Source organism: Cyprinodon tularosa, unplaced genomic scaffold (genome assembly GCF_016077235.1).
Source record: "Cyprinodon tularosa strain WSP-4 unplaced genomic scaffold, ASM1607723v1 ctg19, whole genome shotgun sequence".
NCBI classification, from domain to species: Eukaryota; Metazoa; Chordata; class Actinopteri; order Cyprinodontiformes; family Cyprinodontidae; genus Cyprinodon; species Cyprinodon tularosa.
In genome coordinates this window covers 2,525,103-2,545,978 of record NW_024038678.1, presented here as the reverse complement: position 1 = coordinate 2,545,978, position 20,876 = coordinate 2,525,103, and the positions used below count along the sequence as shown (strand labels likewise).

The 20,876-nt window shown below is 37.9% G+C and overlaps 1 protein-coding gene across 1 annotated transcript; it reads left to right on the top strand.

Moving 5' to 3' along the window:
* The first annotated feature begins 31 nt into the window (after positions 1 to 31).
* Positions 32 to 19,975, top strand: rnd1b (Rho family GTPase 1b). Its single transcript, XM_038283112.1, has 5 exons — positions 32 to 332; positions 740 to 827; positions 12,958 to 13,067; positions 13,161 to 13,295; positions 16,942 to 19,975. The coding sequence occupies exons 1-5, from the start codon at positions 213 to 215 to the stop codon at positions 17,185 to 17,187; spliced, it is 699 nt and encodes a 232-aa protein (XP_038139040.1). The 5' UTR covers positions 32 to 212; the 3' UTR covers positions 17,188 to 19,975.
* The last annotated feature ends 901 nt before the right edge of the window (positions 19,976 to 20,876 follow it).

The following is a 20,876-nucleotide window of genomic DNA, read 5'->3' as shown; positions in this document are numbered from 1 at the left end:
TATTGGCTGCTGCTCGCCCGTATAAAGAGCCGCAGTGGCAAATTCAATCAGATCAACTGCGGGCATCCTCCAACAAACACAAGCTGCGACGCACTTTCACACTGGGACCGTATCTGGGCTGCTCCTTTGCTTGTTCTTTTGTTTCATTTTTTTTGTTTGTTTTTTTGCTATTTATTTCTGGGTGGAGACAACTCTGGAGTGCGCCTGTAATCATGAAGGAAAGGAGAAATACGCAGCCGCTGGTGGTGAGATGTAAACTGGTTCTTGTGGGAGATGTTCAATGCGGAAAAACGGCAATGTTACAAGTGCTGGCCAAGGACTGCTATCCAGAGGTATATCTGATCTAATGTGACAAATTGTTAAAGCACTTACTGGGATTTATCCACAATAATATATTTTTTATGTATTTCATTAGAAATCTAGATGTTTTAGAATATCTATGTTTAGAATATCTAGTGCGCCGGTGCAGGCGGTGACGGAGCGCGTGCGCATTTACTGAGACTGGGCTTATTTTATGCTCACTCACTAATTTCAGATCCCATGGGAAGCTTTATATCGAATCCAAATGGGTGTTAATCCACTTGATAAGCTTTTTAAACTGGATGCTGATCAAAGAAAAAATAATCAGTTCTGCTTTTTTATATATTCTCTTTGAAATTGCATTAAGTAAAATCTCCAGTGGTTTTAGTGAAGTCTCTGGCACCTTCCTAATTTTATCCTGTTGCTTATTATTTCCCAGACATATGTGCCAACGGTGTTTGAAAACTACACAGCCTGTCTTGAGCTGGAGGAGCAGCGTGTGGAGCTGAGTCTGTGGGACACATCAGGTACCTGTTTGCCTTCTCTTTAGTGATCTCTGACCTACAGATCTGCCTGCAACACAGGTGTCAAGTAACGAAGTACAAATACTTTGTAACTGTACTTAGGTAAATTTTTTAGATACTCCATTACTTATTTTTCTTCCTACTTCTGACTTCTACTCATTACATTTTCACACAAGTATCTGTACCTTCTATTCCTTACATTTTAAAACAAATGTTACTCTTTACTCTTGGCTTCGGTTTAATGTTCATAAATATTTATTTCATGTCATGTGCGCCATCCAATGCAGATCATTGGCTCGATCCACATCTAGTAAACACTAGTGTAATTGGATGAATCAAATAATGCAAACACTCATCGGGTTGCAAAAGGAAATCATCAGAAGCAAACACGAATTGTCTATGCCGTGCTACAATGTCGGATTCAGAAAAAGATGTCGAAATGTCTGAAAGGTCGGACGCAGGTGAAAGCATATCGGGAGATTGAGACCAACAAGACCTCCCTCATCCTTGGCCCTATCTCCAAGAATTTTTCGAAATAGTCGTAAAATTGAGCTTTCAATTCATATAGTGGCATCTGGCTGTTTTTTCTAAAGGTTACTTTATACTTTTATACTTTAAGTAGTTTTTGGAGCAAATACTTTTTCACTTTTACTTGAGTAAAGTGTTCAAGTTGATACTTCAACTTTTTGCGGAGTGTTTTTAAACTACAGTATCTATACTTCTACTTAAGTAACAAATGTATGTACTTGTGACACCACTGGCCTGCAAAGGGATGTGCAACACAGCAACTAATGTTTATAATAGGCTCCCATCACAGCAAAACCTCAGCACATCTTTGAAGTCATGCAATGTTTGAAATAAAGGAGATAGAAATTTGTGTTACTGTCAAACCCAACAGCTTTCAAATTGTTTGTTGCAAAATGATCAATACATGTTTTTCTTAAAGTTATTAAAAATAAATATCTAAAAAGTTTGGAAAACATATAATTTTTTTTTAACTGTGATACACCTAAACAAAATCCATTGCAGCTTTCATAGTTCACCCAAAGCTGTTGAAAAAAAAAAAAAACTTTAAATCAAGTCACAAATCGACACTGCATCACACTGATGACATCACCAAATTAAACTCAACTCAAAAATGTTCTTCTGCTGCATTATTGCACCATATATAGGTTTGTGCTTGCACTCCTCTTAACTTCCACATCAATGCCTTTTGCACCATGTTTTTTTCCCCACACTGTTTACATTTGATCACTTCTGGACTTTGTGAAATGAAAATGTTAATTTAACCTCTAAGCTGCTCATTCACTGTCTAAAAGCTGTATAAAACAAAAATTTGTTTTGTGTACATTATGTGTATACAAAATGACGATACATGTGTGTAAGTCTAAATCTAAGTCGTTTAGGAAATTAATTTGATGAACATAACTAGCTTTTCACTTCACACGTCTGACCGGCAAGAAAAAAACAGTATTAAGATTAGCTGATGCTCAATGCTGTGTGTGACAGAACAATGCACATCTACCTAGATATGCTAGCCAGCTCACACATGTGTTGAATTATGCTGTGGAGACACTTGTCTTCAGCAGTTAAACAGAAGCTGATCAAACCGGACTGAAAATAGAGTCAAACAATAATTTTTTACTCCTACTATTTTCCGAAATTCCCTGTGACTTTTTTGTTTTCTTTTGAAAAACAATCCCTTCAAATTGCAAACTGGATGATATCATTTTCATTCGTCTCCATTATTATACAGTTTCGTCTGGTATATCTGAAACTTCATTGAAGCCCTGAAGTTTGAGGTGCTAATGTGATAAAATGTGAAAAACAGTCAAAGGACCATAGTTAACTTTGTCTCACGTCATGCCTTGCGTTGATGTAAAGGCACACCAATTGTCTCCCTGACCTTGTTTTTTAATAGACTGACAGATTTACAAGCACTCTTCATGTAGCGGATGAGAAATAATGATTATTCCAGTTCAACTGCTTTTAATGGGGGTTTTGGGCATCATATGTTCATTTACACAACAAGCATGAAAAAGAGGGTCAATGTGTCTTTGTAAATCTCCCTAGAGATCTGCTACTCAGTGTGTTGACCTGAATTCTGTGAACATGGGTCTGCAGCACCTGTTAGAGTCTGACTCCCCTTCTGCTCGCTGCTCTACACTTTCACTGTTCGGTGTTCATCTCTCACGGCCCGTGGTCACTTCTGCAACATTACTGGGTCAATGTGACGGAGCAAATCCCATGACTGCAAACATGTTTATGTTTGCGTTTGCATGTCATTTGCATTGGTGTAGGAAAAAGAAAATATATAAAACACTCACTTGTACAAGCTTTATTTTTACTCTCTCGCAATGAAAATAGAAAATAAATTAATAAATAAACAGTGAGGAAAAAAAAAAGATCTGGGGCAGAGTAATTCCCGTCACAGACCAAATGCCATCTTTTAATCCCAGACTGTGGACCTTTGGTCTGTGCAATAGGAGTGGGCCTGGTGCCCGGGGATAAAGGGCCCAAGAGAGGCTTCCAATTGAGCTGGGCGGTGCTCTGGAGCAGACAGAGAGGAGGGAAGGGAGAAAGTGTGGTGACCTGCATTCTCCCCCATATGCTGCTTGGGTTACTTACTCAAACAGTACCAAACAGGGGATTAAGACTCTGAGTTGGACATAAGCTTTTAACTGACCCAAACTTACATACATAAGTATAGATAGATTTACACAGCAAGGTTTCATTCATGCTATTCAGACGTCAAATTTGACTACCATGTGTTTCATAAATCAGGATTCAACCTAAAGCTGATGTTGCTTTCCAATTCTCGATTCTTAATAAATCATTTGCATTTATAGTGCTTTGTATTCTAGCTTCTAAACCAGACTGGCTGGCTTGGTGAGTGTTATTGAGCTACATTCAGTTCAAAATGTTGAACTCAATTTCTGATGTAAAAAACCAAAGATAAATTATGTATTTAAAATATTAATAGATTGAGAAATGCACAATGATTATTTATATGGAGGGGGGGGGGGGGGGGGGTATTCTATTCCCTTTACTTATCTAGACTTTGAATTATCTATGCATATTCCAGGATTTTCACCTTACAAAGCCTTTAGCAAATGAAGACAAATCTAACTTTAACAACAGAAATAATCTTTACAGTATAATGATGAACACTTTTTTTTTTTTAAGTAATATGCTCTAATTGCATGGACTTTGTGCTGCTATGGCCCCTCCACAGTAAGAGCATCTCCTCATTATCCCAGCTCCCCTTCATTGATTAGGCCGACCTCATCACTGGCCCCACGCGGCAGGCAGCTCCTTCTCTCAGCTTCGGCATGGATTTACAGGCTAAAATCAATCCTCTGGTTTTAATCAGCCTGATATGATCAGACGTACAGAGAGAAAAGAGGAGGAGGGGAAACAAACACTGTCCACTGGCTATAACTGATGAATATTTAATAATGAATCTCATTATTGGTGGTGTTAGTAACTAATTTATTTCAGGTTCAGCGATCCTGCTGATTAGGCTTTTGAGTGGTTGAGAACTGGGTGTAATCTAATCACTTCCTGTATTATATGAAATTAAGAGTGATGCTCTCAATTTAAACTATTATTTCCACTGTAATTCATTGTACCTTGAGCAGAAAAGTTATTTCTAAAGACTGTTTAGCTTGTATTATTATTTTCATTATCCAGTGTATTTTGCCTGTCAGAGATCAGTAGTGACGGATCCATTAGGAAAACCCAAATATCCATTTCTAAATCAGCAATATCCAACTTGTTCTGGAGGATCTCAAGGTGTTGCCGGGCCCAAAGCAATACTATGGTCCATTCAGCAGGTTTTAGGTCTTTTCTAAGAGAGATGAACCATGAAAGTCTCCAAATGGAAACACCGGGAAGCATTCTGATCAAATATCTGAACCACCTCAGCTGACCCTTTCTGAACCCTTTTTGAGTTCAAATTTATTTGATCCCTCTCGATCTGGGAAAGCACTTTACCTCAGACATAAAAGGGATGACTCTAAGAGTGGATATTGAACCCTTTAGTAAAGACAGATCCCCATCATCTGCACAAATCAGGGATAAAAGGCATCCTCTATCCCTAGGAATAGGCCTTGGACAAAAGATATTTGTTTTGCTTGTTTGCATCTTGTAAACTTATAGCATAAAAGTAATTCTTTAGAAACACACAATCTATTTTTAGTTAATTTATTCTAATTCAGTTCATTCATAGACAATTCACAACACGTCATCTCAAGAGAATATTAAACCTGATCATACAGACAGATTGGTTAGTTTTCTGTCTAAGCTGATTGCATTGATTTGTTTAATCAACAGCAATCCCTCCCCTTGTACGTGAACACTAAAACACTCTCCATATTCTTCATCTCATTAATTTTGATCTTGTGAAAGACGAGCTCCAGTTGGTCGGATTTGATAAGTATGGCAGAAAAAGCATTTTACCGGCCCCTTTTATGCAGGTTGGGATCAGCAATGTAAATTGCAAATGTTTCTTAAAAAAGCATTTTATAAAACACAACTAGGGCCACAAATAACAATTATTTTGCAAATCAATTAATCTGTCGATTATGTCTTTGATTACTCGATTAATAATCGTACAGACAAATGATCCTTAAAGAAGAAGAAAACAAGACATTATGACAGTATTAAACCAGGTGAAACTAACATTTCCCACTTGAGGAATTTTTTTTGTTGTTTTTTTGTGGGGTTTTCTGTCTGCGTATTCCGGTTAACAATTTATTAATTACTAAATTAGATGACGATTATTTCAATAATCGATAAACTCAATTATTTGTTTCAGCCCTAAACACAACAAAAACATAAAATATGGTATACCTTGTTTTATGGGCAGATTTTAATTAAGATATTAAGTAAAGTTTAAAAAATATTTTTATGGCTCATAAATAAACTTTCCAATATACAGAAATGTATAGTTTTATTTTAAAGGTGCAGATATCCAACATTTTAGTCTACTTGTCTAAAGGTTTATTTACCAACACATCCCCACATCAGAGAATGTAAAATGTTAAATGGTTGGAATTTTGTGTGATGAAATATTAATAATTTAGATATATAAAAGTGAAATAAATCAAAATTTTACAGAATTATGTCATTTTGACTGAAACCTTAAAATGTATCAAACAAGGCAACTTTGCTTTTACTGGTTTAGCCATACTTTTATCCAAGTAAATCGGCTCTGGGTCCATTTGCTCTTGGTCAGTTAGTTAAAATACCCAAAAGGCATATACAAATTCACTACCTGCGGCAATAAGATCATTTTGTCTACTTCACAGCCAAAACAGCTTCATTTTTCACTGCGCTCTTGAAATTTAGCTCTGTTTTAGTTTACTGTACGCACAGCAGACATGCTGTACACTGTAAGCTTATCACAGCTTTTATTATATGTTGTGGTTGATGCAATCTGGCATGGCCCAATTTGTTCAATTATTAGAAAAATAGGCTGCATTGTGGTGCAGTGGGTAACATTGTTGCCTTGCAGCAAGAGGGTTCTGGTTGGATTCCCAGCCTGGGGTCTTTCTGTATAGAGTTTGTATGTTCTACCCATGTATGTAGGGTATCTCTCTGGGTACTACAGCTTCCTTCCACAGTCGTAAAAACATGACTGTTAGGTTAATTGGCTTCTCTAAATTGCCATTAGGTGTGAGTGTGTATGCATGGTTGTGTGTCTTTGTGTGTCTCTGTGTTGCCCTGCAACAGACTGGTTGCCTGTCCAGGGTGGACCCTGCCTCTTGCCCAAAGACTGCCCGAGATAGGCACCGGCCCCACTGCGACCCTGACGGGGACTAAGTAGAAGAATATGTAAAAATAAAAAGAATAGTTTTTTTTTTTTTTTATCTAGTCTATCTTTATCCTGGTCACAAACTGATTCCACATGCTAAATTGGTTCATCTCTTACTGTATCATAGTATTTTAGTCATCTTATTTCACTTTTTGTTTTCATGTGATTTAGGCCCTAAACTATACAACTCTGGATATTTTTCTGATATTTCTTAGCCTTTACATAAAACCCCTGTCTATACTGTTGTGACTATGTTTGAAGTTTATTAAATGCACATGTACGGCCAGTAGTTTTAATGTGCAGAAGATGTAAAGAACATCAAAATAAAACTATAATAATAATAAGAAGGAACAGGATTATAATAATGTGAGTAAAACCTGTTAGTGTTAGGCTCAATAATCCTTTTTAACATTAGTCCTTCTTTTCCGTACATAGCATCAGTAAATGAGTGATAATTAAGGTGGTCTAAGTGGGTTTGTATATCACTGTTTTTTGTTCCCCTTTGATATCCAGTGCACATCTACACCCTGTAAACTGGGCTTTTAAAAATCTCCACATTGAAAAGACTTTCTAAAAGTATCTGTTTTTTTCCAGAAAATCCAGAAAACATGTACTGTACTCCAAAGGTGCAAACTCAGCAGGAATTATATGACTCAGTTGAAATAATCCAGAATAGGACTGAAAATACATAATTTCCTCATAGTCGTCATAACACCACCATGTAAGGTACTGTATTCTAATCGAAAATGGCTTCTCAGCTTAAAAATGAGAATGCATGATTATTTGTCCTAATATCCCACAGCCCTAACCCTACACGACCTCAGGAATAAAATAGTTTTCTCTCTCTATCAGAACCCTGGTAGACACCACACAATAAAATAACCTTTTGAGGCAAACTTATGTGTTTCTTTATTCAACTGTAAATTAATGTGTGTAGTTAGAAACTGCAGGAGTGCCACAGCTTCCAGTTGGTTGAGTATGTGAGATGGAGCCTGAGCTGCACTTAAACCCCCAAAAATCTGAGTCATCCCATCTATGGATCATTAGTCTGTCTGACCCGTGCTGTCTGATAGTGAGAGAAGGATTAAAATGATGAAAATGGACTACGTCGCTCACTTGATTGAACACACAAGCACTCTAACAGTCTTTCGAGCAGATACTCCCTTCCCCCTCGTGCGCTCAAACAATCATCGTCTCAGTTCTCCTCCTTCTTCTCCTTGAGCTTTGAGCTCTGGACGCAACACTATTAAACACATATGAAGTTGATTTCAGCAACAAGAGTTGCCATCTTTTCTTTGTTTGCCATCCCCCAGTTAGTCTGCTTCACTCCGCATGTTTCATGCCTCAGAAATTCTCCATCTGTTGCAGTGGATGGCTGTTGGGAACGAGAGGAGAGGAAGCATTTGGCCTTGCTTATCACTGCATGGGCATTGATCTGACAGTCCAATACATTCCTCAGCTTGTAGCAGTAGAGATCTAAAATGGGGAGGTTGAAACATCCTAGTTGATCTTTTATCTCTCTCCCTCTATGTTGGCAAGATAACTTATTTGTAAGCCTTAGATGCAGGGACTCTCAGCCCCCCTCCCCCAGTGCAGCCCTCTATTGATTGCTGCATTTAGATCAAGGGTTGTTTAATGCAGAATCACATCCTGTTTCCTGGCTGTAAGATAACCTCTTACTGGAGGAGGAGGAGATTTTAAGAGCACCCTGCAGACTCTCCTACATGATAGATAAGGAACGCTCAAACACATCTTCAGCCTTATACTGTGGTTAATTGTTCTGATTCAAATGTGTGTTGATTTTTACAGCCATTAAATGCAAACTTTTGTTTCTGACATGTGACCCTTCCTTCAAATTACAATTATAGTGGCACTATAGTGGTCAAAGCTAAATGTTTAATCTTCCATACAGTGGGACAGACTCTTGCTCCTCTGTGTTGGCTGGCATGGATATTTCCTTGATGGCTCAATGTGGTTCAAGGATTTTCAAAATAAAATTGCTAGATGCTTCCCTTATCAGTACCACCACTAATTGTGAAGCATAGTGGTTAAGGTGTTATGGTTTGAGAATATTTTCCTGAAGTGCTCCCTGGCAGGCCCAGGTTCCTAGAGTCCACCATGAAATCTACTCTGAATTAAAGGGAGCTTGAGTGAAACTGAAAACGATCTGTTAGGCTACGTTCACAATGCAGCCTGAGGTGACCCAAATCCGTTTTTTTGGCCCATATGCGACCTGAATCTGATCTTTTCATGACAGTCTGAACAACTCAGATCTGATGTTTTCCAATGCGACCCAGGCCACTTGGCTATGTGTCCTGAATCCGATACGAATCTGATCTTTTTAAATGCGACCTGTGTCTGAACGGCCAGGTCGCATTCATCCGACCTGAACACCATTAATACCCGACAAAAGTCACTTTTCTAGGTCTCGCTATGCAGAAGTGGCAAAAAAACAACAACCATGGCAGATGATGATGCGGAGCGCAGTATTTATGTTTAACCGTCTTGAAAAGATTTCTAGATGGGCTCTGGCACTACCATCCATGTTTACTGGCGTAAACACAGAGCACGCTGGCCTGTGACGTCATTGCGTCCTCTACTGCACATGCAGGACACTTGCGTTGTATGACTGCAGTTCACACAGGAGATCACATACAAGTTGCATATATTTGGAAATGTGAACTGCAAAGCAATAAAATCGGATTTCACAATTGGAATTGAGCATTAAGGCCTGCAGTGTGAACGTAGACTAAGAAACCTGGGGGTGAAGCAGAGAGTTGTCCCTGAAACATGACTGGCCTAAAGCATACAGCTCAATAAATCCACCAAGGACTGTCTGAGAATGAAAGCTCAGACCCTGAGGGTACTGATGAGATGTAGGGTGACCTGAAAAAGGCTGTACATGAAAGTAACCCATCAAACATCTTGCAGCTCAAATTAAGGAGTGGGGGAAACTTTTATCAGACTGATGGCGGAGAATATACTGTAAGCCAGCATCTGTTTTTATTTCTGTTGTTTTTCAGTGGTTAAAATAAGCTTCCTACTAATGTTATTTGGAAAAGAGTGTATCTGTTAAGGGGTTGGGTATCTTAGCTTTTTCCTTAATCAGAATGCTCATATTTGTTGACATTGTTTGTTTGATTAATAAAACAAGGTACATTTTAACCTATAATTCTAAACAGAAGACTGTTAGAAATAAATAAATCAAGATTAGACATTGTGTCAGAATTTCTTTTGAGAATTTTTTTTATAATGTTTGTCTAATAGCTGTTTAGAGAGCATTGTTATTTCTAAAGGGCATAACCACAGGTAGAATGGAACAGCTTGTTCTTTTGTTCTTTTCCAATATTGTTTACATTCTTCAGGACATTGATTCCTAAGGAATTTCATCAGAGCTTGTCATTACTCTTCTCACATCGCCCGGCAGCTGGCAAATTCACTTTCAACCTTTGATAATGTGAAGAATCATTAAATATTCATGCGACTGCTTCACATGCACCCATCCATGTTTGTGTTTTATTGTTTTCTTCCGATGTTCCTGTGAATAAAACAATCTGGATGGCTGTGTAATATCTAATGAGTAATTACACACACTGTTTTTCTTATCTGCGGTGATAAAAGGAGGTCTGAATCCCCTTTGGGATCCATGCTGAGACTGAAGTAAACATTTAATCCCCCTGAGCAGCCCCTTCTTCTGTTTCATCATATAAAAGATTGGGCTCACCTCCGAATGCAGCCAAATTTAGAAAGCGAGTTTGTGCGTAATCAGGTGTGTCTTTTCTTTTTTTTTTTCCTCTGCCACGTGTGTGTTTCTGTTGCAGAGCAGGAATGTTCCCAACAGTTGGTGGGTGGGTTCGTTGTTCTGGTCTGAAGTGATTGACTGGCACCTAAGGCCAGCCTTTATGGAGAGGTGAGAGGAGGAGGAGGAGGAGGAGGAAAGGCTGATGTAGATGGTGGATTCTGAGGTTGTTGCTGTGGAAACAGGGACTGGAGGTACTGCTTGTTGAGCATAGGATTTTTGGGGGGTGGGTGGCTTACTTAAGGATTCTGAGCATGAGTGGGAGCGTCTGCCTGGCCAAAACCCCACCGTTCCACTTGCATAATCTAGTGCTAGGAAAGATCAATGAAGATTTAGTGACCGTTGTCATCTTCTCCTGCCTCTGGATTGCCAGCAGAGGATATAGCAGCAGGGGAAACAGCACCTCCAAGAACTGAAAAGTAAATCTAAGCCAGAGGATTTGAAGGCAGTTATGCATTATCCCTAAAGATTGATACTATTTTGCCTTAATATAAAAGTAATTAGTAGGTGAGCTGACCTACTAATTACTTTATACGTTTTCTTAACTAACAGTGATAATCATGTCTTAGAACATCTGCAATCATCTCGAAAGAACTTTCACTCTATGGTGATGACTGCAAAATATAGCAGTTTAACACAAACTTTGCATCACAAATAAAGCAAAGTAGGAGCTTTCATGAAATGTTATGGAAACAGCTGAAATAAATCCCCACTTGTTTCTCTTTAGACATAAACTGGTAAAGCACTATAAATAGGGATTTTATCACAGATAGATAAATCAGGAACTTGGAAAGGCTGCAGTTTAAGGCCCTTGGAAGCCATCACTTCAAAGGCATACAATTCTGATAAGTCTATCATCTTTTTACTAAGTGGCAACCATTTAGGGATGATAGTACAGTTGTTACCGTGTTATGGACCGGTGCCTGTCATTATGTTCACTAATATTTCATAGTTCAGGATTGGAGGGCAGACGACAACAAAGGATACAAATGGTAGAATAAGTAGCTAAATATACTAACAGACCAAAAGTTGTCTTGGACTCTTTATATATTATTATTGCTGGGGATATTGCTCTATTAATATCAATGGATTTCCATTTTGATAAGACATGGCCACCAATCACTCATTTGTTTGAATTTTGGCAATGAATGAATGAAGCACAATACTTAATATTCAACACTGCTTTAGTTACCTTTAACTAAAGAGGCTAAACAGGAGAACTCCTCTTAAATTTTAGGTACGCTATACATCCATTTTTATTTCTTTGTAGTAAACACAATTTCCCCCTTGGCTTTATATTTATTTAACAGATAATATGATAAATCTGTGGTGTCAGAGTCTACCAGTTGGCATTTAAAGGATGTTCTCATTGTATTCCCAGCTTAGATCTAGATGTCTGACCAATAATAGGAAAATACACCAAAGTCTCAGAATTTGTGACCTTGCAGCTGAATATTCCCATAACCTTCCCCAAACGGCACCACAGGAAACATCTCCTGTTGAATTAGTCAAAGCATTAACATAGAACCATCAAAAACGTTTATGAGTGCATCACATTTTCTCAAAAGATGCTATGAAATCGTCTCCGCTAGATGATGGTTTACCTCTGCTCCTGCTGCACTCCTTAGACCCTAAATATGCATTCCATACACACATTTACTTTCTTTAAGGCAATGTTTCCAAACCTTTTTAGACTTGTGTTCCCCTTTGGGCATTTTGTCGTGCCATGAGTACCCCTCTCAGTATGGATGATTGTCCAAAAGTGGAACGTACAATAACTTAAATAAAGACTATTTTACTTATCTTTAATTTGAGCGTTGAATTAAATTTTATGCTTTCCATCTCAAATAAAACATAACATAAAAACAACATAAATACGTTGCCTGCAAGTTAGTAAGGAATCGAAATAAATACAAAATAAAATCATATTAAACCTTTATTTATAAAACCGGAGCACCTCTGAGTTACTCCCTTATAATCATATTATTAAACTTTATGAATTGGAACAAAAAAGTGAAAAAAAAATTGTAGTCAGACTAACTTAATTAGTGTTATTTTGTTTTCATCAACACACCTGAGCTGCTTCGATGAGCTCTGATAGCTCATTGTAAAAAACAACTGATACCAGGCTGTTCTCTACATCCAGTCTGTTCCTCTGCTTGGTTTTGATATATGTTAAGCTGAAGGTGAACAAACATATAAGAAAAACTTACTTTTTGGTTGATAAAAGCTTGTTTAGTTTATTAATTGCGTCCTTAGAAAGCAAAGCAGATCCCAGTCCTATTTTATTACCTGATAAATTTAATATTTTCATGTACCCCTTGCAACACCACCGCAGACCACTAGGGGTATACTAATCCCCCAGTTGGGAAACACTGCTTTGAGGTGTGCTGAGTGAGTTTACATGTCACATGCTGACCTCCTGCACACATGCATAGGCACAAACACATTTTTCTCCATCTGCTGTTAATACTAGATGACCTACTTTTGTCTATACGTTCTTTTTGTCCTGAAAGGTTCTCCATACTATGACAATGTAAGACCCCTATGCTACAGTGACTCTGACGCAGTCCTGTTGTGTTTTGACATCAGCCGTCCAGACACAATGGACAGCAGTCTCAAAAAGGTAAAATTTGTTTTATATTTTTATTATTGTATTAATAACCCCATTCTATACACAATATTCAAAAGAGGTCAATAATCATCCCTCTATCAACAGTGGAAAAGTGAAATTCTGGACTTCTGTCCAAGCACGCGAATTCTGTTGATTGGCTGTAAGATCGACCTTCGTACGGATGTGTGCACCCTCATGGAGCTGTCCAATATGAAACAGACACCAGTTACCTATGAGCAGGTAGGTACCAACATAGATGTGTCAGTGATGATGAACTGGTAGCAGGACCAAATATTCTTCTTTTTTAGATTCTAATGTTTTCATTTAATAGAGCACTTCACTTATTATATAAGTGTCAGGGTCGGTGGATGTTGTTGTGGACCCAAATGCAGAGTAGAGGAGGCAGAGATGGTTCTTGCAGTTTTAATGGTGAAGTAACTGGTACAAAAACATAAATCTAGAATAAATATGCTAGGATCTCAGAAACCAAAAACTAGAGTCACTCGGGTGAAACATACAAGAAGAAATTAGGAGAATCCAGCACTGAGGAACTGCAAAGGAGAAGTATATGTGGGAGATGGAACAAGGAGTACAGTAATTGCCAAAAGTATTTAGAATGACACAAATACTATATTTTCACATGATCTGCTGCCCTCTGGTTTTCATGCGTGTATGTCAGATGTTGTCATCACATACAGAAATACAATTGCAATCATATTATGAGTAACAAAAGCTTTTAATGACAGTTAGAATGAGTTAATGCAACAAGTCAGTATTTGCAGTGTTGACCCCTCTTCTTCAGGACCTCTGCAATTCTCCCTAGCATGCTCTCAATCAACTTCTGGACCAAATCCTGACTGATAGCAATCCGTTCTTGCGCAATCAATGCTTGCATTTTGTCAGAATTCCTAGGTTTTCGTTTGTCCTTCCGTCTCTTGATGATTGAACACAAGTTTTCAATGGGATTAATATCAGGGGAGTTTCCAGGCCATGGACCCAAAATCTCTGTTTTGTTCCCTGAGCCAGTTAGATATCACCTTGGCTTTATGGCAAGGTGCTCCATCATCCTGGAAAAGGCATCGTTCATCACCAAACCGCTCTTGGACGGTTGGGAGAAGTTGCTCTCGGAGGACATTCTGGCACCTTTATTCATAGCTGTGTTTTTAGGTAAGACTGTGAGAGAGGCGATTCCCTTGACTGAGAAGCAACCCCACACATGAATGGTTTCAGGATGCTTTACAGTTGGAGACAAGACTGGTGGTAGCGTTCACCTCGTCTTCTCCGAACAAGCTGTTTTCCAGATGTCCCAAACAATCGGAAAGGGGATTCATCAGAGAACATGACTTTACCCCAGTCCTCAGCAGTCCACTCCCTGTACCTTTTGCAGAATATCAGTCTGTCCCTGATGTTTTTCCTGGAGTGAAGTGGCTTCTTTGTTGCCCTCCTTGAGAACAGGCCTTGCTCCTAGAGTCTCCACCTCACGGTGCGTGCGGATGCACTCACACCTGCCTGCTGCCATTCCTGAGCAAGCTCTGCACTGCTGGTAGCCCGATCCCGTAGCTGAAACACTTTTAAGAGACGGCCCTGGCACTTGCTGGTCTTTCTTGGACAGTATGCAACTACTCCATCCTTTCTTCTAAGTTCAAGTATATTTTTAGATCAAACTGGACTACCTGCACATTAATGTTGCAAGGTTTAATATGTTAAAATTTTAATTGATTGTGCTCTTTATCCTTTGCATCCTTAGTTTTTAGGTCATGAAAGTGACTTCAGCTAGCAGTGCTGCAGCGGAGGGAGAATGAATGTTTAATTTCTTTGCCACAGTTTGCATCGTTGTGATGAAGAGCTCCTGCAGTTTAGATAAGTGATGGCTTTCTAATCAGAGCTCTTTTCCTAAAACAAAAACAGATACCATCCAGCCTATCAGTGAGCAGTGACTGGCTAAAACATGGAAGCTGCTGAAAATGTAAATTATCATCTTCTTGTTCAGTCTGTTTTTGGTTGGTTTTGCTAAGGCTTTAAAAGCAGCAGAAACATAGTGTGCACATGAAGAAAGCTTTATCCGCAACTTTTCCATTAGTTATTTTTAAGTTTTAGAAAAAATAAATAATTCTTTCCTTTTTTGTCTTAGTTTCTATAAAGCATTGATAAAATAGCTAAAAGGCCGATTTAGTATTTTTCTCTATTGCACACAGGCAGCCAAAATGATCCAGTTGAGAGATTTTATTTATTTAATGTTTTAACTAACTAAGTAACTAACTAACTATGCCATGTTTTTTCCTGGACGGGAAAATAATAATTGAAGTCCTGCATGATTATGAGTTTAAATGGCAACAATTAACCTACTTACTGTTTTTCTGAAAAAAAAAAAAATAAGTTATAAGGAATCAAATACAAGCAGTAGTGAATAAGAGAAATTTAAATTGAAAAACATTTGGCCAGTAAATAGTTTTGGAGATATTTTCTGTTGAGGGGCATGTGAGACTATGTGGTTCTGTAGTTTTCCCAGCCTAACCAAAGTCTGGCTTCTAGAGAATCCTGCTTATCAGTGAGAAATCAGGAAATTAGCAAAATAACTGCCAGCACTGCACTACTGATTGCTTTATTCAGTAGGATGTAATTCAAATTTGTTTGATTTTGCTTGTAATAATTAACATTTAAATTTAGTTTAAACTGTAATCGGATGTAGTTTTGTGCTTAGTGAAATTTACTGACGATCTTGGTGGTTAATTATTCAAGAGAAAAAAATCCTGCTTAGGCTACAAGAGAAAGTCGAACTTTCACAATATAACAGAAAGGCTGAGCTGCGTAAAGTAAAGTTGATGTGTTGTGGAGAAACGCTAAATTTTCAAATGTTGGCATATTTGCAATTCTTAAGGTAAGGGTTTATTTTAAAGAGAATAAACATAGGCACTGCTAGCAATGCTGGCTGCATTTAGCATAAAGGCCACACAGATCACCAAGATAAAAAAAAAAATCTATTGAGATTGTGTACTCTGTATTCATAATGTTTTTGTTTTAAAATATTTTATAACATTATTTTACAGTCAATGCTCTCTCAAAGAAAGCCTCACTCAGCTGATTTTATTATTTTTTTTATTAATTATTCTTCACAGAAACGTGTAGAATAAATATTGAATTACTATTATACTATATACTATACTATTCCTCAATGTCACAGATTTGAAAGAGAAACCGGAATAGGTCAAAGATTTAGAAAAAACAATATCAATAAGAAATTCTAAATTGTATTAATTAATCTCTGATTAGTACATATTGTGTCATATTCTTTCTGATGATTAAGCAGTTTTTAGGGGAAGCTGAAACAACCCTTTGTTTAATTGAACAGGATGGGGTTTTGATTTGAAAAAATCTCCCATAGAAGTAATTTTTGTCCTTCTACTACTTTTTAAGTATGAAAGCTGACTGTAGTGAGTGAGGCATGTAGGGCTTCAGATGTTGTTATGGGTTATTGGTTGAACTCCCAGATGAGGCTTTGACATAGGAGAAGTTTTTCTATTTGCACATCTAACTCTATAACACTTGGGTCCTAAAGTTTTAGGAGTGTTGTAACATTTGTCAGAATGTTTTTAGCTTGTTTTTCATATGTGTTTTTAAATTTCTTTACATCGCCTATCCTTTTATTTCTTTTTATCAATGGAGCTATCATTTGAAAACAGCAGAATTTTGTTTTTTCTGAGCAACATTTTTTTAAAGATTTGATAGATTTAAGAGTGACAACAGAGCAAAGAAATAAAAAGAGAACATTTTAATAAGTAAAGGACTTTCTTAGGACTAAATGTGGTAAAAAAAAAAAAAAAAGATGTGACCTGCTATTTTTTTGTGGAAATTCATAACGGGTATTTTGTGATGTGATTGACTGCAGGGCTCTGCTATGGCCAAGCAACTTGGTGCTGAAGCCTATTTGGAGTGCTCGGCCTTCACCTCGGAGAAAAGTATTCACAGCGTATTTCGTACTGCAGCAATGGCCTGCATCAACAAACTACAGCCCCTCCCAAAGTCCAGCCCTCCCCGTCGGCTCTCCAAAAGACTCCTTCACCTGCCCAGCAAGTCGGACCTTCTCTCCTCCACCTTCAAGAAGGAAAAGACCAAGAGCTGCTCGGTGATGTGAAGGAGGAGAGAACAGGGCTCAGCTCCTTGTACGCGACTCCCAGCCCCAGCCTATTTGGTCTCGGGGAAGGGGGGGTGGGCATGATGGTTTTATCAGGGCTCTCCTGCTGAATCCTTCCCTCACCCCCCCGAATACCAAACAAACCCTCAGAAGAGACGGACACTTAGCTGTCCACTCTCTCCTGAACCTTTGAGTTCATAACCCATGTTTCTTTTTATTACACTTTTCAAATAAAACAGTATCAGTAAGGTAATTTTGTTCAACAAACTAGAACAGTGTTTCATCTGTCTGACAATCCACAGGCACATCTTAATTTTATCCTAATTTTATGGAAGTCTGCAATGTTTAACCTTGCGACATCAATGCCTCTCAACAATCTCAATATATATTTTTCTAACAAACCTACATAAATCTAGCATGCATCTGTTGGGAATTAGCAAAAAAGCAACTGTCCCTCTCTAAAAGTGGTGTGAAATGTCGCCTGTTTTACCCTATCCAGATGACAGAACAGAGGGAGAATAGAAGCAAAACTTACCGAGAGCCAACACTCAGAGAGGAGTTCTAACCATCTCAGTGGTGATGTGAGCTGGAGAAGGTAGTGCTGCTGCACCTTTCATCCACCTGCATGGGCTGAAGATCGGTGGCTGTGTAGCTGTTCATGGCGCTGCTCCACAAACTTTCAGTGGAGCATGTAGCACAGGCTGGTAGGGGTCTCTATTTGCAAAAACAACTGCAGAAACCGGTTCAGAAAATAGGAGTGAAAGTTTGGAAAGGTTTCATTCACTACAGGAGTCACTATTACTGCTAATGTATCAGAAATAGGAAGGTAAATCGGCTTTTTGTTGCCATCAGAAGCATAAACACACAAGGTTCCAGCTGTGAGCTGTGGGGTGTTCTCTACGAAGAAGTGCTTGAGTACTTAAAGGGATGAAAAAGGCTGTTTTAAAAAAATGTAAGATCATTGCTGCTTGGCTCCTATTGAAAATTTACTGTGTTTTATCGGATATACTTCAAAAAAGATTTGTAGCATTACAATGTTGGCACTTTTTTCAGTTGTATGCAGTTTGAAAAATAATGCCTTTAATTTCATGTACCCAGAAGGTCAGTAAAATTTACCAATACTGTAAAATGCCTGTGGATATGCATTGATCTAATGTAGCACTCAAAACTCTATTCTTCCAAGACAACTATAGTTTATGTGTCGGCACAATAGAGTCTCTCGACCTTCAATAAGCATTTCTTACTGTAGGTGAGAACGGCAGTGGAGCAAAAATCGGGCGCTTTTTGTCGACACCTTAAATCTTTGGCTTCATGGTTATGTGTCTGCAGCTGTGAGTTCTGCGCTTCTGACCGTAAAGCAATAATGATTGAAGTGCTTGTGTTACAAAGTGTGGCAATAATGCAGCTTTGTGATTACTGTTGTGCTCTAAGTAATCGGTGGACAGATACAGTATGTCATTGATTAAAACCATCTCTGCTGTACAAACGGACTGCTGATCGCTGTCTGCCCTTTCTTCTGTGTAGTCACTGTTTTTTTGAATAACCAGTGACGAAGAAACCAGAGTAGAGAAAAAGGGCAACGTGCCTCTTTTAGCTAAAATGTGTGTCATTTTGCTGATGTAAGGTTTGCAACACCATGCAAAAGTATTCATACTGCCTATACCCTTTTTTGCAAAAGATACCTTGAACTAAACCAATCTATTTAACCTCTGGTTATTTAGTAAAGGTTAGTGGCCTGCTGGAATGTGAACCTGTTCCTCTAAAGGCATGACTCTCCCATTTCTATGTTTGTGATAATATAGGCTAAAAAAAAAATCCTACCATTAAATCATAGCATGTTCCTCCACATGTTGGCTCGATCGACTGGATATGCGAAGGGAAAAAATAAAAAATAAATTTATATTTTGAACAAAACATATTGAATAAATCTCTATAACCTGAAATTATTTTTTAATTTTAATAAACTGGAACACAGTGTTGCACAGAAGCATTTTAGATGTGCAGAGCCACAACCCACTCTTAAAGCCACACATTCGAACATTGATGCTGGCAAAGAAAAAAAAATGAAAATGCATTAGATGAAAAGCCAAAAGCATTGTTTATCCCTTTTAGGAGTCTTGAGTGGTGGCTACGCATTTTAGCAGCACACTAAATCTGAAGAAGCATTTTTATGTTTAAAGTAATTTTACAAAGGGAAGCAGCGGCATATTAAATATGGCACAAAGCTTAAGCTAATGTAAAATAATAACCTTATGTCTTCGAATTTTTTTTTTCTTCAAAATGTTAAGAATATACTACATTTTTTCAGGATGTTGCTATCCAGCTTCAATCTAAAGTATTTTGACAACCATAGTGTCCCCAGTTTTGCAAATCATCCAATGGTTTTTTTTCCAAGAACCACATTTACTCTAATATATATCTCCAGTAACAAGAATTTAAGTGTAGGATTAATAGCTGGTTCTGCTTCATGGTTACCAAAAGTAACCTTTTGTTATTAATATTCTCCTTGTCTGGCTTGTTAGTCAAGACAGATAACTGTTTCTTGATTCCTATTCCGCTTTGATTACCGATTATAAATTGAAAACTTTTATCTAGGAGTTTCAAAGCTTGAGGTTTTATTTAATGAAGTAAAATAAAACTTCTCTAGTTCTTTCTTCCTTAGCTGTCTGCTGTGTTCCTCAGTCGTGAAGAAGCTGTCTGTTCACTAATGTTCACAAAAAAATCTCAGATGCCTTCATAAAACAGCTGCATTTATACTGAGATTAAACTAGTCAATAGGAAACTTTTTTTTAAATATTAAGATCCTTCGCCATGGGTTTTGTATAGGTATGTCAGAGTAAATCAAATTAAATTCAAATGCAGGCATCATTTTGCTTTTAAAAAAAGTGAAAATCATGCATTCCTTTCCACTTTATATACTTTTCCTTCAACTTTTCATAACTACCCTCTGTTAGTCTCATAAAACATTTGTGAAACTGTAAAAAAGCCAAAAGGCTATGAATGCTTTTGCAATGCCCTTAAACTGTGCTGCTTGAGTAAGTTAGCAATTACACACTTTAAAAATGAAACGTATACTTTAAAAGGGATCAGTTTTTAATGAAGGGCTTGTGTTTGATGAAAATAAAATGGGACCGAGGGAAACAAGTAATCCAACTGCACAGGCTGGCCCTGTCCAAAGAAAGCTATTTTTCCATTCTTCTTTTATGTGTATTTTTCACTATCTAATGCATGATGTGAGTTCTCATGTCATCTTAGAAATATTTAGCTGAGATGACTGTTTTGTCTTAACGATGTGTGGACCCCCCCTGGTTTAGAACAACTCAAAGTGATCAATCACACAAAGGCTTCCAAAGTTCCTCTCATTGCCTTGCAGCGGTTCAGTCTGCAGCTCTGCCAGTGGTTGTGGACAGAAGTCATCAGTCAACTGGCAGACATTCCCACACCTATTACTATACCATTATACTACCAACTTTTCAAATAAAAAAGGAAGTATTTGCTGATGTTTTTGTCTGATGCGAAGCCTTTCTGTAAAGGGAGGCTCAGGCGGCTCGGTGACCATGTCAGTTATTATGCAGCCATTGTGTTGTAGTCAGTGTTTGGTACAAATGGTGCCGTCAAACTCCTAAGCATGTCCTATTAAACTTGTATGATTGTATATACCGTCTCTTGTTTTATAGTTATGAAATGAT